This window comes from Marmota marmota, unplaced genomic scaffold (genome assembly GCF_001458135.2).
Source record: "Marmota marmota marmota unplaced genomic scaffold, marMar, whole genome shotgun sequence".
Classification (NCBI taxonomy): domain Eukaryota; kingdom Metazoa; phylum Chordata; class Mammalia; order Rodentia; family Sciuridae; genus Marmota; species Marmota marmota.
Window position 1 is genome coordinate 6,196,598 of NW_026000242.1, and position 21,439 is coordinate 6,218,036.

Here is a 21,439-nt window from a genome sequence, read left to right on the forward strand (position 1 = left end):
TGCTTCCTACCCCAGCCTGTTTCCTTTGCTCAAGGACTACTTTGAAGGGTCTGGTCACAGTATATTCCTCCTGCCTCAGGGCCTTTGCAAATGTTGCTTTTATTCTACTATGGGAATCATTTCCCAACCCTATCTGGTACTCCAATTCCTGATCCTTTCACCTTTAACCTGATTCTTTCACCTTTAACGCCTCCTGTCCTTCAGCCTGCTTCTCAAAAGCTCCAAATTTCAGGGCCCAATCCATGTACTAATTGCCCACTTATTCATAGAACCATTTGGTAAACATCTATCTTGCCCTTGCTACAAGGGATCTTCCCTCTCTTCCCCTCCCCTTCCTCTCCCTTCCCCTCCCTTCCCTTCCTTTTCTTTCCCAGTGTCATCCCCATAGTTTGACCCAGGGCTCAGTGAGGATTAAGCCTCCCATTCATAAATGAGTTGAAAGAATAGAGCAGCTGGGGACCTCTTTTAACCCATGCCCATGTCCTTCATGGAGGTGAGGGTAGGATAGATGTGTTTCTTTTCCCTAGAAGAAGACAGGACTCCCTCTCCCCTGCCATCAAGGATAAGTCTGCATGTTGTTTCTAACGGTAGTATCCCATGTTCTCCCAGCAGTACACCTGGCTGGAACACCTGTATGGAAACACTCTTTGAGAGTCTAGCCATCTCCATTCCTCGTGAAGATTTTAACTCTTGCTGTCCCTCTGTAGTCTAGGCTGTCCGCAGTGTCAGGCAGGGGGACCTGGGAAGGAACTTGGCTGAACACTTTGGAATTCTCTGGTAAGAAAAGTGCTGAACCAAAAGGTGGCTCAGCTCTGGAGTTCTAACCCATTGGCCTTTCCTTTCCCAACAGGTTCACGAAGCCTGGGCTTGATGTGGGCTGGCCAGCAGCTGCTCCAAAAAACAATAGAGAGGTTTGCAAAAGGCAGAATTTAAAGGTATATGAAAGAATGGATCTCCCGGTTCGTGGCCGTGGGCCTAGAAAGTGATGCAGTTGCATCTTTCCTGCCTAAAGCAAGGGAAAAGGACAATTGTAACAAAGTCCTCAGTGTATAGAGGACAAGGCAGGAACAGCCGGGTCAGGGTTATGGGAAGTACAAGTTAACCCACTCCCCAAGGGTTCAGTATTCTTATGGCTGTTTTCCCATGTGAGGAAACGGAGACTCCAGAGGTTAGTGCAGAGCATGCTCAAGGTCATGTTCCAAGTAGGGCTCCAGAGCTAGGAAGCAAATCTTCATATTCAAAGATGGTCTTGGGAATGGGTTTGGGAGGGGTAATTTGTATCACCTCCTGGCAGAGTCAGGATTGGGGGAACTTGAAAAAGGGGGTTCTGGGAAGCAAATCTCTGGATGAGGTGAGGACCCCGCTCCCAGGGCCCTACCTGAAAATGACTATCAGCCACGCCGGTTTGTGTGCCTACGCGGCAGTCATTCATGCCGTTGGCGCCTGTTCCCCTTAATTGCCAAAGCACTCAATTAACGTGGGTTGCTGTGTCTGATGCTGGGCTATTTTCTCTTATGTCTCTGTCCCCCTGAGTTTACTATTTCAGAGACACACCAACTCTGTCATTGTGTTTGTCTGGCTCCCTTCCCACATTCACCAGAGGAAAACCGGAATGCAACAACAGCTGACGGCAAATCCGCCGCGGCCTTGGCGCGCCTCCTCGGCGGCGCTCCTGTTGCTTCTCCGAGCTTGACGGCCCTGGGGAAGAAATCTCCCCCGGCCTGGGGGAGAGGGGTCGGCGCGTGGACGCTACCCAGAAGCCACCGGACTGCGGCCCCCAGGAGCCCGGCCGAGCGAGCCCCCGCCCATCACACCCGCGCCCGCCGCCCGCCCCAACTCTCCGGCGCCGGGAGGCGGGAAAGCAGCGCAGGCCGCGCCCACCGCCCTGCCCCAGCCGCCACTCCCAGCTCCTCGGGACTCCGCACGTCCTCCCGGGATCTGCTGGAGGGGAGCGGCTGTGCAGGTGAGCGGCTGGGGAGTGGGCGAAGTCGGCTCCTGCTTGCCAGGGGGAAGAGGCGCGGGTGGGACGGAGCCCGAGCGCCGCGGGTGCGGGGTCTTGTTTGTTTCCGTGGGTGTGTGCGTCCCCCCCGCGTCCCCGCCTGGGCAGCCTAAAGGGCTTCGGGGATGTAAACAAGGAGGTGGGCGTCGAAAGACGCAGGGCCCCCGGGAGGAGGCAGGCTGTGGCGGTGGGGCGATGCTGGAGGCTGGGACGTGGCTGCCCAGTGCTGGGGGCTAGAACTGCTCCCACCCTCTATTCAGGGGGACTTTTCCTTTGTTACTGGAAGCCCTGGACCCTTGCGTGGAGCATGGGGATGAGGACGGGGAGTGTGACAGGATGTGAGTGTGGACACTCAGTGATACAAAATGGAACTTGCTGGTTTGGTGCCCAGGGGTGGGATGTGGGCTGGGAGATTGCGGTGGTAGAGAAGAAGGTGTATGGGGTTCCAGGGCGCGGGAATTCATGAGAATGGTTGCATCACTTTTTTTTTCTTATTCTGTTCTACCCAATTCTGTTTTCTTTTCCAGGGGGCCCAGACCCCCATCCCCACCTTTCCCCAGCAAGGCTGGCCCTGGCAGAAACGCCCTCTTTGTGTCGCCCTGGGCTTTCATGTAGAGTTGGACGGGCAGCCTGGGTCTTCCTGCCTGCTCAGGCTCTTACAAGTGGCAGAGCAGCCTGATTGGAACCGGGCCTGTCCAGGTGCCCGCCAACCTCAAGACCTGGGGGGATGTGGGTGCTGGAAGCTTGTTGGCACCAATGTGGCCTCTCTCTCCACTTCCTTTGTTTCCTTGGCTTTGTGCCCTGGCTAGGCCAGGATTTCCAGGTTTGCAGGTGGATCAGTGGGCATCCCAGGCCCTCTATGAAAGAACCCCCAGTCGAGGGGCCAGCTGCCCTCATATTGTGTATGTGTGGATGTGTATGTCTGTTTTGCAACTTGGCCTTTTGCACGTGACCTGCCTGGTAGTTGCCATGGAAACTCCAATTCTCAGCCTCCCTCCTTTTCCTGCCCATTCCTCACCTCCACATTGCCTCCCCTCCCCCCTCACCGTTGCCTAGATACTAGATATCCTTGGCTTCTGTAGAGAGGGTCTCCTGGTTATATGGCTCCCACTCCAAACTGGCATGCCCCCTTACCCACCCTACTCCCCTCACACTCAATACCCATTGCAAGCATCTTTACACATGTACATACACACCACACTACACACATACTATCACCACTCACACACACTACACACATGTCATTCACATTCTCATACTCAGGCCACATGCACCTGTTATCATACTATGTGTGCACCACATACACACCAGATATGCTCCATGCACACTACTTACTCCCCCCTACCTTCCCACTTGTGTTAACACACACATCCCAACAGTAACACATACCATTGCTTCCCCAGCACACATACACACATGCACACACACATTCACTCATTCTTTAAAATAGGTCCCAGGCTGGGCTGAGGTAAGGAAGAGAAGACAGGGTGGTTTGGGGGGGAAGATGTGACACCCCAGAAGAGAAACCCTAACATCTCCCTGGGACTCTACAGAAGAAGGTGGAAGAAAGGCACTTCTAGGTTCCTTCAGAAGAGGGGCCCCTCTTCTAGGTGCCAGACTCTAGAGGCTGAGCACAGACCAGAATTTAAATCACTCCATGTTGTGTTCTCCCTTCACTGATCCTGAGAAAGCTGAGGCTCAGGCATCTCCCTGGCTGGAGGAGCCTCTGTAAGGGAGGGGAAGGCTATTATGATGCTGGAGGGCAGGAGGGGACGAGAAGGAAGAAGAGGCCAGGAAGAGAGGGAAGTCAGACGGTGGAGGGAGAGGAGCCTAGAGAGTGGAAGTGAGGGTCCTTGCTGGCTCTTGCTAGTGTGCAGGCCACTCCCTGCTCCCTCCCCAGTAACATTTTCCTGCTTCCTGCTTGGCTCCTTCAGCCCCATCTGTGCATCTAGAAGAGGAGGTGGATTTGCAAAGACTCCTAGACGGCCAGGGCTCTTTCAGCACTTACACTTCTATGGTCATCAGATGGTAGATGCCTAAAGGAAGGATTTCCTTCCTTGACTGATGGGGAACTCATTTCATTCAATCATTTGATGGATTATTTTAAGTGTCTACTATGGGTTAACTGCTGGGGACATGGCAAGGAGAGAGACACAGTTTATGGCCTCAGAATCTGATTTCTCAGAGCCAGAAGGAGCCTTGAGAGAGCATCCACTCAGGGCATAGTTAGGGAAACTGAGGCTCAGAGATCACATGGCCACTAGGACCTACGGCTTTCTGACTTCTCAGCCAAGATTTTGGATCCCACACCACCTGACTTGAATCTCTTGCCTTCTTTTCTCAGCTACCATCAATCTTTTGGAGATTGGAATGATCCTTCAGAAGTGAGGGTCCTCTAGTAGGCAGGGGACAATAGAGAAGCCGGTTCCAGTATGTTTTCTTGGAAGGTGAAGCTGGAGGGTAAGGCAAAGAGAGGGAAGAAGGAGCTGTTTGTTAGTCCCTGGGATTTCCCCACAGCTTTAGGAGAGTCAGCCTACCTAGATCCCCATGACTTCCCATTGGATTTAGTGGCTGCCATCTGCATGGCAGGCAGTGCCGAGTAGCCCCTAGGCCAGTCCTCATGACTCACTGTCTGAAAGATCACGGGTGGGCTTCTGCAGCAGTGCCCTGGAGGAAGCAAACCTCCAGGAAAGCACAGCACCCTGCAGGTAGAGAGCCTCCATCTGGAAGGCCTGGTTCCAGCCCTGCTCCATAGTAACTGGGCTTCCCAGGGGCCAATGCATTTATCCCACAAATGTCCTCATATGCAAACTGGGCTTCTGGTGAAATCTAAAAAATGATTTAGACTGCTCTCAAGCAACTGAATGCTTCCAAGATTTTAGACCTCTGTTTCCACATCTGCCAACAGGGGGTTTAGAGTCATGATTTTCAAGCCAGCCTTCCTCTAAATTTATGTGGATTTTACAATCTTGAAAGTGATCTCTTTTCTCACTAAATTGTACTCATTACTTTGCAATACAAGGTTGTGCCTGAAAGGGGGTTGGGCTCTGGCTACTCTGGAAATAGATCCTTTTTCATCCAGTGGGCAGGCAATCCAGGAGCTGAAACCAGTTTTTCCTCTCTTGGGTGGTGGGAGCTGGCCTCTCCTGGACCCGGGTCTGCCTGGTCTGTTCTGCCAGGATGCACATGGAATTGGGGAGAGTCTTTAGAGGCTGTCCCCTGGACAGGACCAGACCCAGGGCCATCATTTGGTAGGTCTGCACCAGACTGAGGGCCATCAGTTTGTAGGTCTGTGAAGTCCTCTGTAGGATGAGATTTTGGTGGGCTGGAGAGTTTGCTACAGGAGGTCCTGGTCAGGGACACGATGCTGGCTCTCTGTCCCTGATGAGAAGCAGGCTGAGACAAACCATGGAACTCATTTGGCAGCATCTGCTGTGCTCTGAAATGGAGGTGGGGGAGTCTCTGACCTGGGAAATATGCAGCCAGCTTGGAGGCCACACAGAAACACTTTTGTTAAAATGTGCGGGGGAGAAGGAGGCCCAGGAATGAGGCTAGGGCCCCCGAGGATCAGGCTGGGGCTGTAGGAATGCTGCCGCCCAAACCTAGAATACCTGCTGGAGAGAACCACAGATTAGGGGGGGCGGGGAGTCTAGATGGAGTGACAGTAACCTCTACACTGCTAAAGGGCAAAGCCAGGCCTGGGTTGAGAGACCAGAGGCCAAGGTCTCCAATTCACTCACTCAACAAATGTTCATTGACTTCATTGATGTGCCAGGCCCCTGGGCATCTCAGGACCCAGTAAAGATGTGGAATGATGGCTTCTCATTCACCAGAGTCCTCCTGCTCGCGTTGGATCCCCTTACCTCCCCCCACCCGCCGCCTGCCCAGAAGGGCCCCCACAGCCCTCTTCCTCCCCAGGAGGGGCCCTCATGCTCGCTCACTCTGCACTCACACTTGTGGGCTCGTCCCTTCCTCACACATACATCATCGTCCACACCTGAGAGGCAGGTGCAGTAGGCAGGTCATGCACCTTCTCACCTCTGCAGCTGCAGTCTCTCACCGGGCTCTTGAAATGGCCTCTTCCACCCTCTCAGCCAAATCCAGTCCATTTTATCTGCCAGTCCTGCAGCACAGGTCCAGTTGTGTCCAACCTCCCAGGGGCGCTCCCCTGCAGTTAATTAGGACACGTGCTGACACTGCACTCAGGCTTCTGTAACCTGGCTACAGCCACCTCTCCAGGTGCCTTTTCTGGGTACTCATCTGAAGCCCTGCTGGAACGTGCCCTCACTCCTGCCTGTGGAGCAGGGTGGCAGCCTTGGTGGAGGCACAAGCTTGGGTTCTGATCCAGATTCTGATGCTATCTAGTTTTCTTAACTTTTCTAAGTCCCATTTCCATACCTGTCAAATGAGTGTGAGGTGAGTGGGGTGAGCTCTGTAAAGTGTTAGCACATGGTAAACATGCAGTAAATATTACTTAAAACAAAAACGGGAATGATAGTGACTATCGTATTATAATTAGAATGACATCATTATTGTTATATCATCCTTCAAGGCTCCTTCCAAGTGCCCATTTGGTCAGGTAACTCTAATTCCCAATAAAAACACATGTCCCCAAGGCTCTACTCCATGAGGCCCATGGTGTCTGCTACTTGCCAGATACTTAAAGACACACCCCTTTCTGGGTGTGGTCGTGCACATCTATAATCCCAGCTATTCTGGAGGCTGAGGCAGGAGGATCAGGAGTTCAAAGCCAGCCTCAGCAACATAGTGGGGGCCCTAAAGCAACTCAGTGAGACCCTGTCTGTAAATGAAATTTGAAAAAGGGTTAGGGACTGGACATGGCTCAGTGGTTAAGCACCCCTGGGTTCAATCCCTGGTACCAAAAAAAGAAAAGAAAAAAGAAAAACCCCGACGCACCCCTCCCTCCATTCCACTTGCCTTTTCAGAGGTGAGGTCTGTTTGTTCTCCCCATGCAGCCATGGAGAAAGCCCAGGGAGCCCATGTGAATTGAGCATAAGTAGGAAGAGTCCTTGTTCTCTAGGTGTGGCACCCAGTTGCCCCTCTGGACTGTCTCCCTTGCTTTGTAGAGAGACAGTCCTACAGAGCACAGAACCTGTTCCTAAGCCATTCATTTCTGTCTTCCTAGTCATTGTCCCAGAATGCCTGGTTCCTTTAGTAGAGTCCCAAAACTAAGATTTGACCCCATTTAGGTTCTGGGAGATACTTAAGAGCTGAGGTCAACAGAGGAAAACTGATTTATCATTGATTTTGGGATCTGACAGAGGCCCAGATGGCGGAAATGATGATATGAGGTTGGGTTGGGGTGTTGCTTAAAGCTCAGAGTGCCATAAATGCATGAAAATGCCATAGATGCCTAGGTTGTTCCGACCTCAGATTGGATTATGATTTTAAGAGATAATGAGCTGAAGCATCCATGTATTTCTCATTCATCAACATTTATTGAGCAGCCATTATGCTCAAGTGCTGGGCATCCGGGAATGCCTGGAATGTGTTTCTGGTCCCAAGGAGTTTATACTTTGATAGGACACACACACACACATACAATGGCAGTACCTGGAAGAGGTGTAGGTGTTGGCTTTGTGGAAATCAGGGGAATGAGGGGCCCAGGTGGGAAGAGAAGGGACAATGTGTTTTCTGAAACAGACTGACATCCCCCTCCCCCACCCAGAGATAAGGCAAATTTCCAGGTATCCCATTGGATCATTTTCCTACCACTCCCATCCCTGAGAGATAATGTGGAATGTATGCAAAGGGCTCAGTAGGGGGAAATATGCAGACCTGAGCTGGGCTCCCAAAGGGGTGGACAGAGAGAGTGGAGGCAGCTGGATTAGCCCCTAGGTGCTGAGGTCTGGCTGTGGGCAGGTAGTGTGGGCCTGCCCCAGGACCCCGGCCTGAGCTGCTGCTCCGGATTTTTATTGCTGCAGCCACAACTGCCCTTCTGGCCTCTCTAGAATGGACCTTGGTCATGATCCTATTCCTGACCTGCCTGGGTCACACCTGTTCACCAGAGGACCTACTACTGCTGTTCACTACCTCCTACAGTGGAGGCTCTCTGGGACTGCACTGACGTCCCCTTGGGATGGGTACTTGACCTTGTGCTGGGAGAGGAAAGCCTGTGCCCAACTGGCTGGCTTACTCTGGGCACTTGGTCGTTGGCCTGAGCCTGAGTTGGCAGCACAGTTCTGTTCCATGTTCAGCTTCCCAGGGCTGATACGAGAGGTCCACAGGTAATGGCTGGGATGGCACTGTGAAGATTGTCATGGTCCACAGCCACAGTGAGGTGACAACAAGATACCATGCCCGCTCCTGGTGGGCCAGCTCAGGGTCTTCCCGGGGAGACTTCTGGATATCAGGCCTGGGTTTGGCATTTATGAATTGTTTCCTTTTTTAGGAAGAAGTCTTATTTCTCTTCAAGGTCAGTTCTTTGCTTCCTTTTAATTCCCTTCTTCAGACCAAGTTTTCTTCCCTGGAAGTAACTCCATGTTAAAGATAAAGGTGCCTCTGGGTTAAAGTTAACAAGTCTCCAGTGACTAGTGAGGCTGAGACAGGAGGATGGCAAGTTTGAGGCCAGCCTGGGCAGCAGACCCTATCTCAAAATAAAAAGGGCTGGGGATTTAGCTCAGTGGTGGGGCACCCCTGGGTTCAATCCTCGGTACAGCAAAAACAAACAAATAAACACTCAACAAACCAAAAGCAGCCCAAGTCTCCTCTGCCCTCGCTCTCTACAGCCGGCCGGGCTTTTGTCTGGGTTCAGATAGGATTAGGTCGGGCTGGAGAGCAACAGCTTGGAGCCTTGGGAACCTGAGGGCACAGCTCTAGTCCCCATACATTATGGGCACCTCTCTTCCATGAATGAGGGGAGGTAGGGCAGAATCTCAGCCACTGGGCTGCTCAGGGGCCCTGCCAGGCCTGAAGGCCCTGTGAATTGGTGGAAGGGCCCCAGGGTGGTGCCAGCAGCAGTGTGGTGGGGGTACCATGCCCTGTGCCCAGGCTGTGTTCAGCTGCCTCTGGGCAGCACGGGGAATTTGGGGCCTAGTGTCTGCAGCCACGGAGTGCCCCAGGCATCTTGGATTATCCCTGCCCCTTGCTCTCTCTCCTCTCCCCTCCCCATACGTTGAATTCTCTTGTTGAATTCTCTCTCCTTCTCAGCTCCTCCCTGGAACTTTGTGTGTGTGGGGGGGAGATGATCATTTCAAGCTAAGCTATTAAATAGAATAATTGATGTTTAATTGTTTATCTGAATGGCATTTTAAATCAGGTTGAGGAAACAGGTTGCATTTTCCTCTGGAGGCCGCAGATCCATCCGTGGCCTCTGGTCCAGACCCAAAGCACTTGTTTTAAGAGGCAGCTTTAAAAGCCTTGGCTGGCTCTTGGCTCTGGCTGTGAATTGGAGACGCCCAGCCTCTTACAGAAGCCCTGGACACCGTGCCAGGAAGATGAGCTGGTGTGGGAAGGAAGGGATGCAAATGGAGATCTGTTTTTGTTTTCTTACTGAATAAGAATTTTATTATTGTTCTGTGAACAGCCTTTATTTTTTTTAGAACGGTTTCAGATTTACAGAAAGCTTGGGCAGATGGTGCAGAGTTTGATATTCTCCCCCAGATACAGTTCTGCTTACCTTACTGTTACTACAATTCGTGAGCCACCATTGATACATGATTATTAACTAAAGTTGACACTTTCTTCTAATTTCCTTAGTTTTTACCTGAATGTGCCCTTTCTGTTCTAGGATTCCACCCAGGTCACCATGTTACATTTAGTCTTCAGGTCGTTTTAGACTCCTTTTGGCTGTGATGGTTTCTTAAGACCTTCCTAGTTTTTTGTTTGTTTGTTTGTTTTGTTTTTGCAGGGGCGGGGTGGGGGGAATACCAGGGATTGAATTCAAGGGCAGTTGGTCCCTGAGCCACATCCCCAGCCATATTTTGTATTTTATTTAGAGACAGGGTCTCACTGAGATGCTTAGCACCTCACCATTGCTGGGCTGGCTTTGAACTCGTGATCCTCCTGTCTCAGCCTCCAGAGCCACTGCGATTACAAATGTGCAGCACTGTAAGACCTTCCTAGTTTTTGATGACTGTGGTAATTCTTTCTTTTGAGGGGGTGTACTGGGAAATGAACCTAGGGATGCCCTACCATCGAGCCCTTTGTTTTTTACGTTGATACAGGACCTCACTAAGTTGCCAAGGCTGGCCTTGAACTTGCCATTCTCGGGCCTCAGCCTACTACGTTGCTATGATTACAGGTGTGCACCATCATGCCCAGCTAACTGACAATTCTCAGGAGCAATGGTCAGGCGTATGATGGGATGTCTCTCTATTGAGACTCATCTGATGTTTTCCTCATGATTAGACAAAGTGTGGGTTTGGGAAGGGAAGATCACAGAGGTAAAGAGCTGTTGTCATCACGTCATGTCAAGAGTAAACACTGTCGGTGCCATTTGTCACTGTTGATGTTGAGATCAGTCACATGGTTTCCATCCTTCCACGGCCCTCAAGCAGCATGCTTCCTGTACCTGGCAATTGGAGCTGGGCTCTTTCTGCTCTTAAGACAAACACATTGGCCTGTTGATCAGCTCTCTCTGGCTGTCCTCACTGTCCCAGTTCTTGCAAGTCGTGGAGTAGATCAGAGACCTTCCAGCTAGAACCTTGTAAGAGAGCATGAAACAGAATGTTCTGTGTGCCAGGTCATTGTAACCGACAGGTTGCAGGTACTCTGAAGAAGAGTCTCCAGGTGTCTCCAGGCTGTCATGGTGGTTGGACGGAGGGAGCATTTCTCAATTTTGGCTGCATGTTAGAATTAGCGAGGGAGATTCTTAAAAGTTACTGATGCCTTGGTCACATGTCCCTGAATTTAGAATTTAATGGAGCTTAGTTGATTCCCAGATATCTTTCCTTTGTTTTTCTTTTTGTTTTTCCTTTTCTTTTCTTTTTTCTTAAATCTCTCCACGTGATCCTAAGGTGTAGCCAGAGTTGAGAACTAGAGTCAACAGGAAAGGGAAAGGCTTTCTGAGTAGAGGGAACAAAATGTACAAAGGCATGAAAATAGATGCAGTCAGGGCAGAGCATGGGAAGTAGCTGCCCTTAACTGAAAGTAACTGGGAGAAATTACTGGACGGTATAAAAGGAACAGACTCAAGGGTTTTTTGCATGCCAATAAAGAAAGGTCTGGAGTTTTAAAAAGTAAATAAAACACTGAAGGTACCACTAAGTGCTTTTGAGTTTGCAAGTGATTGGAAGATTGGTCCGGCAGTGATTAGCGTCCAGGACAGAGTGGAGGGAGGAGTTAAAGATGCTCCCAGCTACTGCAGTGGGAGGCAAGCTCCTGTCCAGCAGAGGGCAGCCACAGAAGACCAGGGCAGACTGGAGATGTTGCAGGAGGCAGGGGCTCAGCATGGAGCCCCAAGGGAAAGGCAGGCCCTGAGACCCTGGTCAGACCCGAAGCTCTACCAGGCAGGGACTGTGCCTGTCTTGCTGGTCGTGTAGTAGCCTCAGTGAAAAGCAAAGTGCCTGGAAAACAGAAGGCCATCAGGGAAAGAGAAGACTTCCATTCTTTCCAAACTCACACCTTGTTTCAATTCGCTCTCCCTTTCTACACAAAAATTCCCATTTAAATATAGGCAAATCTCAGGTGCGTGGAAATCAATCTGATTAAATAACTGTGGCTAAGATATACATGGCTGTTAGAATTGGGAGTTTTTCTCTTTTAAAGAAGGCTATCTTTGGAGGCCGTCCTGGGGGAAGAGGCATTTTGGAGTAAGGGGGGGCCTTTATTTCAGTTCTCCATGCTCACATTCTAGCTGGCCCACTGGAGAAAGGCTGCCGGTTGCTGGGCTCCGAGTTGTTGACATTCTCTGGGAGCAGAGCCCTGTGGACAGGATCACCTACAACTGGCCTGGGCCATTGTCCAGCTCCAGCATGGTTGCACTCATACCAGCTGGGCAGAGAGCAACAGGGCGCCCAGCAGCTGCTGTGAGACAGGCAGAGCTGAGGAGGGAGAAAGCCTGTGCTGGGAGTGATGGGGCAGAACTGAACAGCTGGGATCCAGCAAGGCTGGCAGATAGGCAGGCCTCCCTCCTCCTCGGAGGCTCCAGGGCCTCAGCCTTAGCCCAACATCAGCCACAGTTAGCAGAGCAGAACTGGGCAAGAAAATGAGAAACGAACATTTAAAAAGGCATTGTGCATGCTGAAGACTTTTTAAAAAACTATGTTTGGGGTCATTCTTACCCTAGGCTCTTCTACCCTGGCCCCAGCAAGAACATTCCCATCAAATGAGCCCGGCTTGGTCGTGAGTCAGGCTCAGCATCTCCCCTCCTCATCAATTATAGTCACTTTGTTTTCTCAGTAATTTAGTTGTAGATGGACATGAAACCTCTTTTTATTATTATTATTTTACTTATTTATATGGTGCTGAGGATTGAACCCAGTGTCCCACACATGCGAGGCAAGCACTCTACCACTAAGCCACAACCTCAGCCCTCTAATTTTTTTTTTTTATTGTGGTAAAATACACAACATAAAATGTGCTGTCTTAGCCATTTTTAAGTATACATTTTGGTGGTATACTTAAACATTGCTCTGCAAATGTCACCACCATCCATCTCCAGAACTCTCCTTATACAGATCCATGAAGAAAAACTCCCTGTCCTCCCTTCCCCAAGGCCCTGAGAAGCACCATGCTGCTTTCCATTTCTATAATTCTGACAATTCTAAATGTGTCATATAAGTGGAATCATGTGATGTTTATTGTGACTGGCTTATTTTACTAAGCATAATTTCCTCCAAGTTCATCCATATTTTAACATATGTCAGAATTTCCTTCCTTTCTTAAGGCTGAATAATATTCCTTTTATGTAAATACTACATTTTGTTACCACATCATTCATCCTTGGTTGGATACTTGGGTTGTTCTATGCTTTAACTAATAATGCTGCTATGAACCTGAATGTACAAATAGCTCTTTGAGACTTTGTTTTCAGTCCTTTTGAGTATGTGCTTAGATGTGGAAATTTAAAAGTTTATTTAAAAAAAAATATCTTGAGGAATCATCATACTGTTTTCTGTAGTGGCTGTGCCATTTTATGTTGCTATCAGTAGTGCACAGTGGTTCCATTTTTCTCTACATTTTTGCTAACACTTGAGTTTCATGTGTGATCCATTGGGATTTTGATTGATGTTATATTAAATCTACAGATCATTTGGGGTAGTATTGCATCTTAACAATGCTATGTCTTCCAGTCCATGAACATGGCATATCTTTGCATTCATTTGTTGTATTTTCATTTCTTGTAGAAATATTTCATAGTTTTCATTGTGAAAGTTTTCACCTTCTTAGTTAATTTCTAAGTATTTTATTCTTTTTGATGCTATTGATTTTTGTATGTTGAACCATCCTTGCATTCTAGGAATAAATTAGGACCACCATTTCATTTTCTTTAATCCTGTGCATTGTCACACTTACCAGGGAGGCCACAAGGAAGAGTAGAAAGTGCACAGCATTTGGAATCAAAACAAGTAGATGACAATTCCAGCTATGTTCCAGGGCCTTGGGCAAAAGCAAACCAGAGTCTTTCATTTTTCTAGCCTGTAAAATGGCCATGATAACCAAGATCACACAAAGTTGTGGTGTTTCTTTGAGCTAATGCTGTGGAGTTCTTTGGCAGATAGAATGTTAATTGTATGTTTGGTGTTTCATACTACCACCACCACCACCACCACCATCACCACCACCACCACTACCATCATCACCACCATCGCTACCACTATCACCACCACCACCACCACCATCACCACCACCACTACCACCACCACCATCACCACCACCATCATCTTCAGCCAAGGTAGGCCGTGCCAGGAGCTGGGTAGAGTAGGAATCATGCAAACCGCGGTTGCTCCCTTTTTCCTGATAGCCACAGGTATACTGTCGGGTCCAGGGGTGAGGGACAAGAGTCCCTTTCCTGATCCATCTTGCCCTGTCCTCGTGGACTCCAGGAGGAAGGAGGACCTGGACCACCTTAGGAACAACCTGTGGTTTTACAGAAGCACACTCGGCCTTGCCCCACCTCAGGGCCACAGCCCTCCTGGACATACTGCAGGGCCCCTTGTGGGGGGCACTGGCCTCTCCTTGAAGGGAAGGAAGGAGACTCAACATGCTGGCCAGAGGGGTGTGGAGGACCTCAAGGGCAGAGCCTCAGGCTGGGGCACAGTGGGCTGCTGGCCAGTGTCCCGTGGAGACACTGTGCCTTCCACTGGGCAGCTGCCCCATAGCCGGGGAACAGGGTGGGGTGTTTTCTCCCGGGAGCAGCAGTGGTCCGTTGACTTTCCTTTGCAAACTCCACCTTGGTGTGTTTACCTTTTCCTGCTCTTTCAGTTGTCAGTGTGACTAGCGAGCTTAGGGGCTCCGTGGAAGCACGCGGGCAGCTGAGGGTGTGGAGGCCCAGCAAGGACGTGGCAGGAGGACACAGCACAGCCTCTCAAGCAGATGTTCTTTTGTCCCCATGGTGTCCGTCCTCCTGCTCCTCCCCAGTGTCCTTCCCGCTCTCTGGCTCCGTTTCAGCCTCTGTTCCACCTCCAGCCTCTGTCCCCTCTGCCTGTCCCTCTTCCACTTCTCTCTGGCCTCTCCGCCTTTCAGTTTCTCTTCCTCTGGGATTTCCTACTTCGCTGTACATCACACCCTCTCCATTTTGTTTTGTTTTGCTGTTTTGCTTCTGCATATCCTTGAGGGGACTCCCCTAGTTCTTGACCAGTGTTGCTATTCCCTGGCTCTCCCAGTTAGTTGCACCACTCTGCCGATGCCACCTGCGTGTGGCCCCGGATCATGTGGGCTGTTGATCTTGCAGCAGGAGAAGGCAGTGGTCACGGGAGCCTGCATGGGCCATGGGCTGAGGCCCGCTCTGTCCCCTGTGTTGGTTCAGGACACTGGAACCTCCCCATGGTTACAGGAAAGGCAAGGAGGACCAGGAGGGAACTGGGCCTTTCCCTGGCCTCTGAACTCGGTTCTTTCCACCCCTTGTTTCTCTTTGTTACAAGTGGCAGTGACGAACTCATTGAGGCAAGGCAGGGGCTAGCAGTTCACAGGGCCACTCTGCAGGAAGGGCAGGTGCCAGAGGACCCTCTCCCTGTCCCTCCTGGGCAGCTGTCACCTGCTACTGCTGGAGGCTGGTCCACGCATAGACCCTCTGCAGTGGCATTTCTTGGCTTGGCTGCTTTGACCCTTCCTTCCTAGGTTCCAGTGTGACAACCCCAGATGGGGACACTGAAGTCTCTCACCCACTCCTTTTAGCTACCGGGAAGGCATGCAGGTGGCAGCCTGCAGCAGACCTGGGTTTGGGGTGGAGGGCAGGAGCAGGCTCCCTTCCAGCAGGAGATGCTGGCCACCGGACAGGGGTGATGGACAGGCAATAACTGCACCCACAAGGCCTCCCCATGTGACCCTCACAGGCCATGAGAAGCACATTAGTATCGCTCACATTTGCAGAAGCAAAGGCTCAGAAAGGTCAACCAACTTGCTGAGGCCACAAAACCACTGCGCAGCAGAGAGGCAGGAGTGATTCAGAGCAGGGACTCCGGGGCCAGGGCTCTTGAGTTGGAATCTGGGTTCTGCTACTTTCCAGCTCCAGACTCTAGGAAAGTGACTGACCGTTACTGGAGTCAGTTTGCCCGTCTGTCCAGTGGGAATAATCATGATAGTGATCTGGGGCTACTGTAAGGACTGCAGGAGTGGACATAACATTGGCACGATGAGAGCCCCATAAATGATGCGTATTGTGGTCACAGTGCTTTACAGTTTACAAAGAACCTTCACCTGGGTCAGCTCACTTGACCTTCATAATGGCCTTGGGAAGTGGATGAGAGAATGGACTAACTGAGTCAGCCGCACAGTGTGGTCTGTTCAGAAAACTCACTCTCCTGAGTAAAAGTTACCCATCCAGGAGGGGACATAAGCCCGCGCTCAGGGTCTGGAGAGGCTATGGGCTTGGCTGGTGGGCATTCACCCAGAGACAAGAGCCCTTTCCTGTGGCTGACTTTACAGAGCTCTCTGACTCCCTCCGGCCCTGAGTCGTGCGCCCTCCTCCTGCTGGACCAGGGTAGGAGCAAGGGCCACGTGGAAACTACTGAGGGGAAGTGGGTCCTTGAAAGAGCCATAGTGCAGGTGGCCCATGGTGATGCTTCACCACTGAATGGGTGGGAGCCCTCCCCTGTTGATCTGGGGACTGGCAGGCTGGCTACATGCTTATAACTGCAGACCACCCTCCCTCCTCCGACAGGGAGGCAGGCAGAGCAAGGTTAAAGTCTGGAACTCAGCACTCATTTGCTTTTGCTGCCTCAGTTTCTTTCCCTGGAAAGTGGGTTCAGTGATGGTAAGTCTGTCACACAGGGGAGCGAATGGATGATGGGAAGAGGCCTTTGCTGTAATCCCAGCCGCAGGGTGTGGGTGAGCTCTCTGCAGGTGACTGTTCTGTAGCGTGGATGGGAACAGCGTGAGGCCAGTGTGATGCCAACAGAGCAGCCCAGGACTAAGAGCTGTGGCAGAGGGACTGGCCAGATGTACTGGCAGGGAGGCGGAGTCTGTTCCTAAGACATTAGGAAGTCTCACTGTTTGGGAAGGACAGGGGGAGGCTGGTTTCATTCCTTTGTGTTAAGCAAGATTTTTCAGAGACAAGGGAGTGACCCAGGGGCTTTTAAGCCTCCCCAGCCTTGCTTCCTGGGTGAGGGAGCGGAGGAGCTGGGGCCCTGCCTTCTAGCCGGATGCCATCTCTCGCTGCCCCAAGGCCGCACTGCCCTCTTGCATCTCTAATCCAAGGTCACCTTCCAGTCAAAGGAGCCTGTGGGTTGTTTCTTTCCTGTCACTCTTTGCCCTGGCCACACTCATTCCTGCAGGGCCTTGTCTTCTAACCCGGTTCCTGGGTAACCTCTGGCGTTGCTGGGCCTTCCCCTGCTGCTCTCCAGCCCTGGTCTGCCGCCTCTAGACCTCAACACATCAAAGCAGCAGACAGGACTGGGGGCGAGTGCTCTGAGGCAGGCCGTGCCCCTAACTGGCTGGATAGATCAAGTACCTTCTCTCTCTCTCTGGTAAACCTCACATCTTGGTTCTGTTCTATTTATACACAGTCAGATCTTCTTTTAACAGCGTCTTTGTTGCAAAGATGCAGAGACATCACAGGACAAGCCGTATACCCAGCTAGCCTAAGCTATGGGGCCCAGGCATTCTATGACCATAAAAGGGTCCCTTTGGGTGTGCACTATCTGAAGTGGGCCCTCCCATCTCTCTTTGGGGCATCCCATGAGGATCCAGGCCACAGTGATCCCAGGACCTGTTGTCCATGGGCTGAGCTGCAGGAGGCCAAGCAGGCCAGAAGGAAGGGAGTGCAAGTGACGCTTTGGGATCCAGGGGAGCCAGGTGGGGGGAGCTGTGAGAGTGGGATAATGAAGTTTCACTGTAATTCAGAGCCTTTTCCTTTTATAGGGAGGTTGTTTCTGAGTTATTTTCACAATAGAATCGGGTATTCTGATCTACCTCGCTGCTGCGTGGAATCAGAAACAATACAGCATGTTGATATATCATCGACCAGGGGCTTCTCTTTCCGAGCCACGTTTACCCAGCAATTAAGTGAAATTACGTGACTCGGTATAGAAAGATAATCGCCGGAGAAGCTCTTCTGATTGCCGTCTCCCACACGTGCAGCAGGCGACCCTGCAAACGGCAGGACGATGGGAGAGGGGAATTAACGTGGAAGCTTTGCTGCTGCCCGAGGTGTCAGCTGTTTCCCAAAGCAGATGCATGAGGACATGGAGGAAGAGACATGAGTGCAGGCCAAATCCTTTCTCACAGTATGCTGCAGAGGAAACCAGTCCGTTTTCCAAACAACAGCATGGTCCCCATGGTCTAGGAGTTGAAGGAGAGTGATAGGCTGGGAGTCCCCTGCTCCCGCAGTGATGGCTTCTCAGCTCTCCTTTCCCAGCCAGTCAGGTCCTTAGGGCCCTAGGCAGGGCCCAGGGCCTTAAAACAAGGAGGCCCTTGCCCTAACATGCCCATAGAAACTCATGGAATGTTCCTGAACCCCCTCTCCCAGCTCCATCCAATTCTGCCTTGCTTTTCCATCCCCCTCTGCCATATCCTTGAACTCTGTGGCCTGGAAATGATGTCACTTCCATCACCTCTTAACCTCCCCACCCACTGCCCAGCTTCCTCCCTGGAAGAAGGGAGAAAGGAATGTGTGGGAGCTGGGGTGGGTGCGGAGGGGATGGGGGGGCCTGCTGGGGAGGGAGGGAGGGGAAGCTGAGATAGAGTTTCTTGCATCAGCAATGAGACAAAGGCACTCTGTGTTCCCTCAGAGACTCTGTGGATGTTCTTGGCCATGCCACTCTGGGCCAATGCCAGCTGTATCACTGATGAGATTTTTCAGAATGGGTTTGGGGCCAAGAGGCACCCAGAGGAGACCTGTGCTGGGGGGGTGGCTGGTGTAGCCCAAGCCCCCGCAGCAGCTTGGAGTAGAGCATTGGTCACAGTTCAGATCTGTGACTGTTTCTTTCAGCACACTGTGACTTCATCAGAAATGTTTTCTTCCGAGCACAAAGACAGGTCTTCACACTTTAGCTTGGCCTGGGTGATTTTCCACTGTCTGATTCCAGCCATCTTATCAGGAGTCTCTCCAAACCATCTGCCGTGCTTTACTTAAGCCGGCTTTTTCTAGAAATGTCAAACACTTGGTGGGCTGCTGCCACAGCCCCCTCCTGTGCCATGTAGACCTTACCAGGGGTGAAGCCCTCTCCTGCTGAAGAGCCCTCTGGGGAAGCCCCTTTAGGCAGTGACGTGCCTTGAGGTTCAACTTGAACTCAACTTGACCTGAGTACTATTTGTCATCACTTCTTTCCACTTCCCCTCTCTGCCTCTATCAAAATCCTAGGCTGCTCTCAAGATTAAATGGAAATGTCAGCTCCCCACAGAAGCCTCCCAGGTTCCTAGTTGTACTCCCTGCTTCCCTTCCCCCTGTCCCCCCGACTTTAACTGTAAGTAGCTTCAATCTCTCAGGAAATTCTCCTCACATTTGCTGATGGGTCAGAGAGCCCCTGGCTGCCAAACCCTGCCTTACTTTGGAAGCTAAGGCTGAATCTCCTTCACCTATGTACCCCCTTCCGGGAATTCAGTGACTGTGGGATTGACTTGGACCTGAGCATCTGTGGAGGTGAATTTGGGGGGCTGAGGGGAGGCACAGCAGTGGCCTGAGCTGCCAAGTTGCCTGGACTCCTTGACATGTGCCTCTTCTACTCCAGGAGGAGGATTGATCCTACCTGACTAATGATCCCTGTGCTAGCTAGAGCTGGGAGGCCCAGCCCATGTGTCCTTCCCGCTGGTACTTCAAATGCAACAGTCATGCCAAGCCCCCTGGGATTGGAGGGATTCTACTGTGTAGGTTCCATTCTCTAGGTCCAGGGTCCATTCTCCCCACTGAGTGAACATAGAACTGATGTAATTTAAATTTGTAATTTAAGATGGGATTTGGTCTGGGAAGTAGCAGTAACTTAACCAAAAATAAATTTTTTGAAGGAAATAAATAGAAATAGACATCGATTTTTTATTCATAACAGATGCACAAAACTTATTTTATGCCATACTTTGAAAAATGTATTTAGGACAAAGATTGCCTGAATCATTGAAGGAACTTTCCACTATAAAACAGTCGATCTCAGATTTGTTACTAAAGAACAAGAAGGAAGGGAAATATCCACTCATCAGTCACCTCTCCATGGACTAAACTATCTGAAAGGTCAAAAACTAAACCAAAACCAAAAAACTAAAAACCTGCGTTATAAAACTAACAGTAAAGTACGTAAAGTGCAAACAGAATTGAAGCACTTTTGCTGTTAGAGTGAATGCTAATCGACACAATTGCTCTCTGGAGACTAATAGTCACTGGGCCCAGCAAGGTTGGGAAGCCACACCTGAGATTGCTACATTAAGCCCAGGACCTTGGAGAGGGGATAAATGGCCTCAGGTTGGTATCTGACACTCTTAGTGTTCACAAAAAAAGCAAAACAAACTTGCTGGAGGAAAACATCTCATTTTAAAGCTATTGGTTTCCCATATATTAAAATCTAGCAACCATGAGTTCAAAATCAAAGATTACTGAGCACAAAAAGAAACAACAAGACGTCACTGTTTGAAAGGCAGAGAAATAACAGTGATTTAGACCCCCAAGGATTTAAGATTTTGGAATTATCAGATATAGGATATAAAATATGTAGGAAATGTTGAAAGAAATTTAAAAAATGAGATTGTAAAAATGTATAGGCCACAAAGACTAACCAAATGACCAAACAACTTTAAAAAGAACCAAATAGGACATTTAGACATAAAGAATGTGATCACCGAAACAGAAAATGAGATGGATAAATTAAACAGCAGATTCAACAGTTAAAAGGAGAAACAAAAATGGAAAACAAATCTGAAACAGCTACTCAGCACGTAACAGAGAAGCCAAGAAGCGAAAACTGAAAGCCCTGTTAAGTAATATAGAAAATAGAACGAGAATGTGTAAGCACATTTCCGTTTTTTCCAAGTTATTTATTGCTGAAGGACCCTGTATACATTTATCAATTCTAGTACCTTAATAGCTACCCAACAAGTCATTAACATACAAAAGCATGTGTCATGAGAAAAAGAAAGACCACATTCTGCTTGTTAGCAACTTGTCACTCCGGGAGCAGCAGAGCTCACGTCAGTGAGGTCTGTGAAAAGTCACTTTTTGTGTTCATCCTGAGTGAAAGCTGGATGACTTAAGGCCTTCACCTAAGCTCTCTCTCCTGTTATCTGGTGAGCCAACTGGATGTCTTTGGGCATGGTGGTACTTTCAGTGTGGATGGCACGCACATTAGTATCTTCAAACAGGCCCACCAGGTCTGCTTTGGTGGCCTCCCAAAGGGCACCAGTAGCTGCACTCTGAAGCTTCAAGTTGGTTTTGAAATCCTGGAGGACCTCTCTTACCAGCCTCTGGAAAGGCAACATGGATGAGAAAATTGGTTCATTTCTGGAAACAATGACACGGTCCCAGGCCTGTAGCCTTAAGGTTTCTTCACCCTCAGGTAGAGGAAGTGCTTTTCCTGGCAGCCTTGGGGGCCAGCTGTTTGCAGTGTATGTGTGTAGGAGGTGGGTTTACCACCAGGGGACTTACCAGTGGTCTCTTTGGTTCAGGCCATTTTCTCTTACCCAATGCCAAAATATTAAGCTGCTCTTCTGCCCAGTGTGGTGAGCTGCTGCCCAGTGAAGATCATAGCCCCCCAGCAGAAGAACGATGCTACTCCAGCCAACCACCAAGCCGCTGTGCACTCCCATAGTCCTGATTATAGTGTCAGAAAATAGAACGGAGGAGAGGTAGTAGCTCAAGGGACAATGATTGAGAGTTGAGAAGTGTTTGGTTTTGTT

At 50.2% G+C, this 21,439-nt stretch overlaps 1 protein-coding gene and 1 long non-coding RNA gene across 5 annotated transcripts in view; one reads left to right on the forward strand and one right to left on the reverse strand.

Moving 5' to 3' along the window:
- Positions 1 to 1,683: 1,683 nt before the first annotated feature.
- Positions 1,684 to 21,439, forward strand: part of Fxyd6 (FXYD domain containing ion transport regulator 6) — a 30,991-nt gene continuing 11,235 nt past the window's right edge. The window contains exon 1 of one of the 4 annotated variants that reach the window (XM_015489818.2): positions 1,684 to 1,963. Coding sequence is in view for 3 of the 4 variants with exons in the window: in XM_048795854.1 (XP_048651811.1) it covers positions 2,307 to 2,337 (31 nt within the window). In the remaining variant the exon portion in view is untranslated. Of the gene's footprint in view, positions 1,964 to 2,259; positions 2,338 to 4,405; positions 4,460 to 21,439 lie in introns of those variants that run through there. The other 3 variants (XM_048795854.1, XM_048795853.1, XM_048795855.1) reach the window with 3 other exon arrangements.
- On the reverse strand, positions 9,941 to 14,601 carry LOC125613949. Its single transcript, XR_007344559.1, has 3 exons — positions 14,369 to 14,601; positions 13,478 to 13,561; positions 9,941 to 10,996 (listed from the first exon to the last, which is right to left on the reverse strand). It is a non-coding gene; the product is annotated as an uncharacterized LOC125613949 (long non-coding RNA).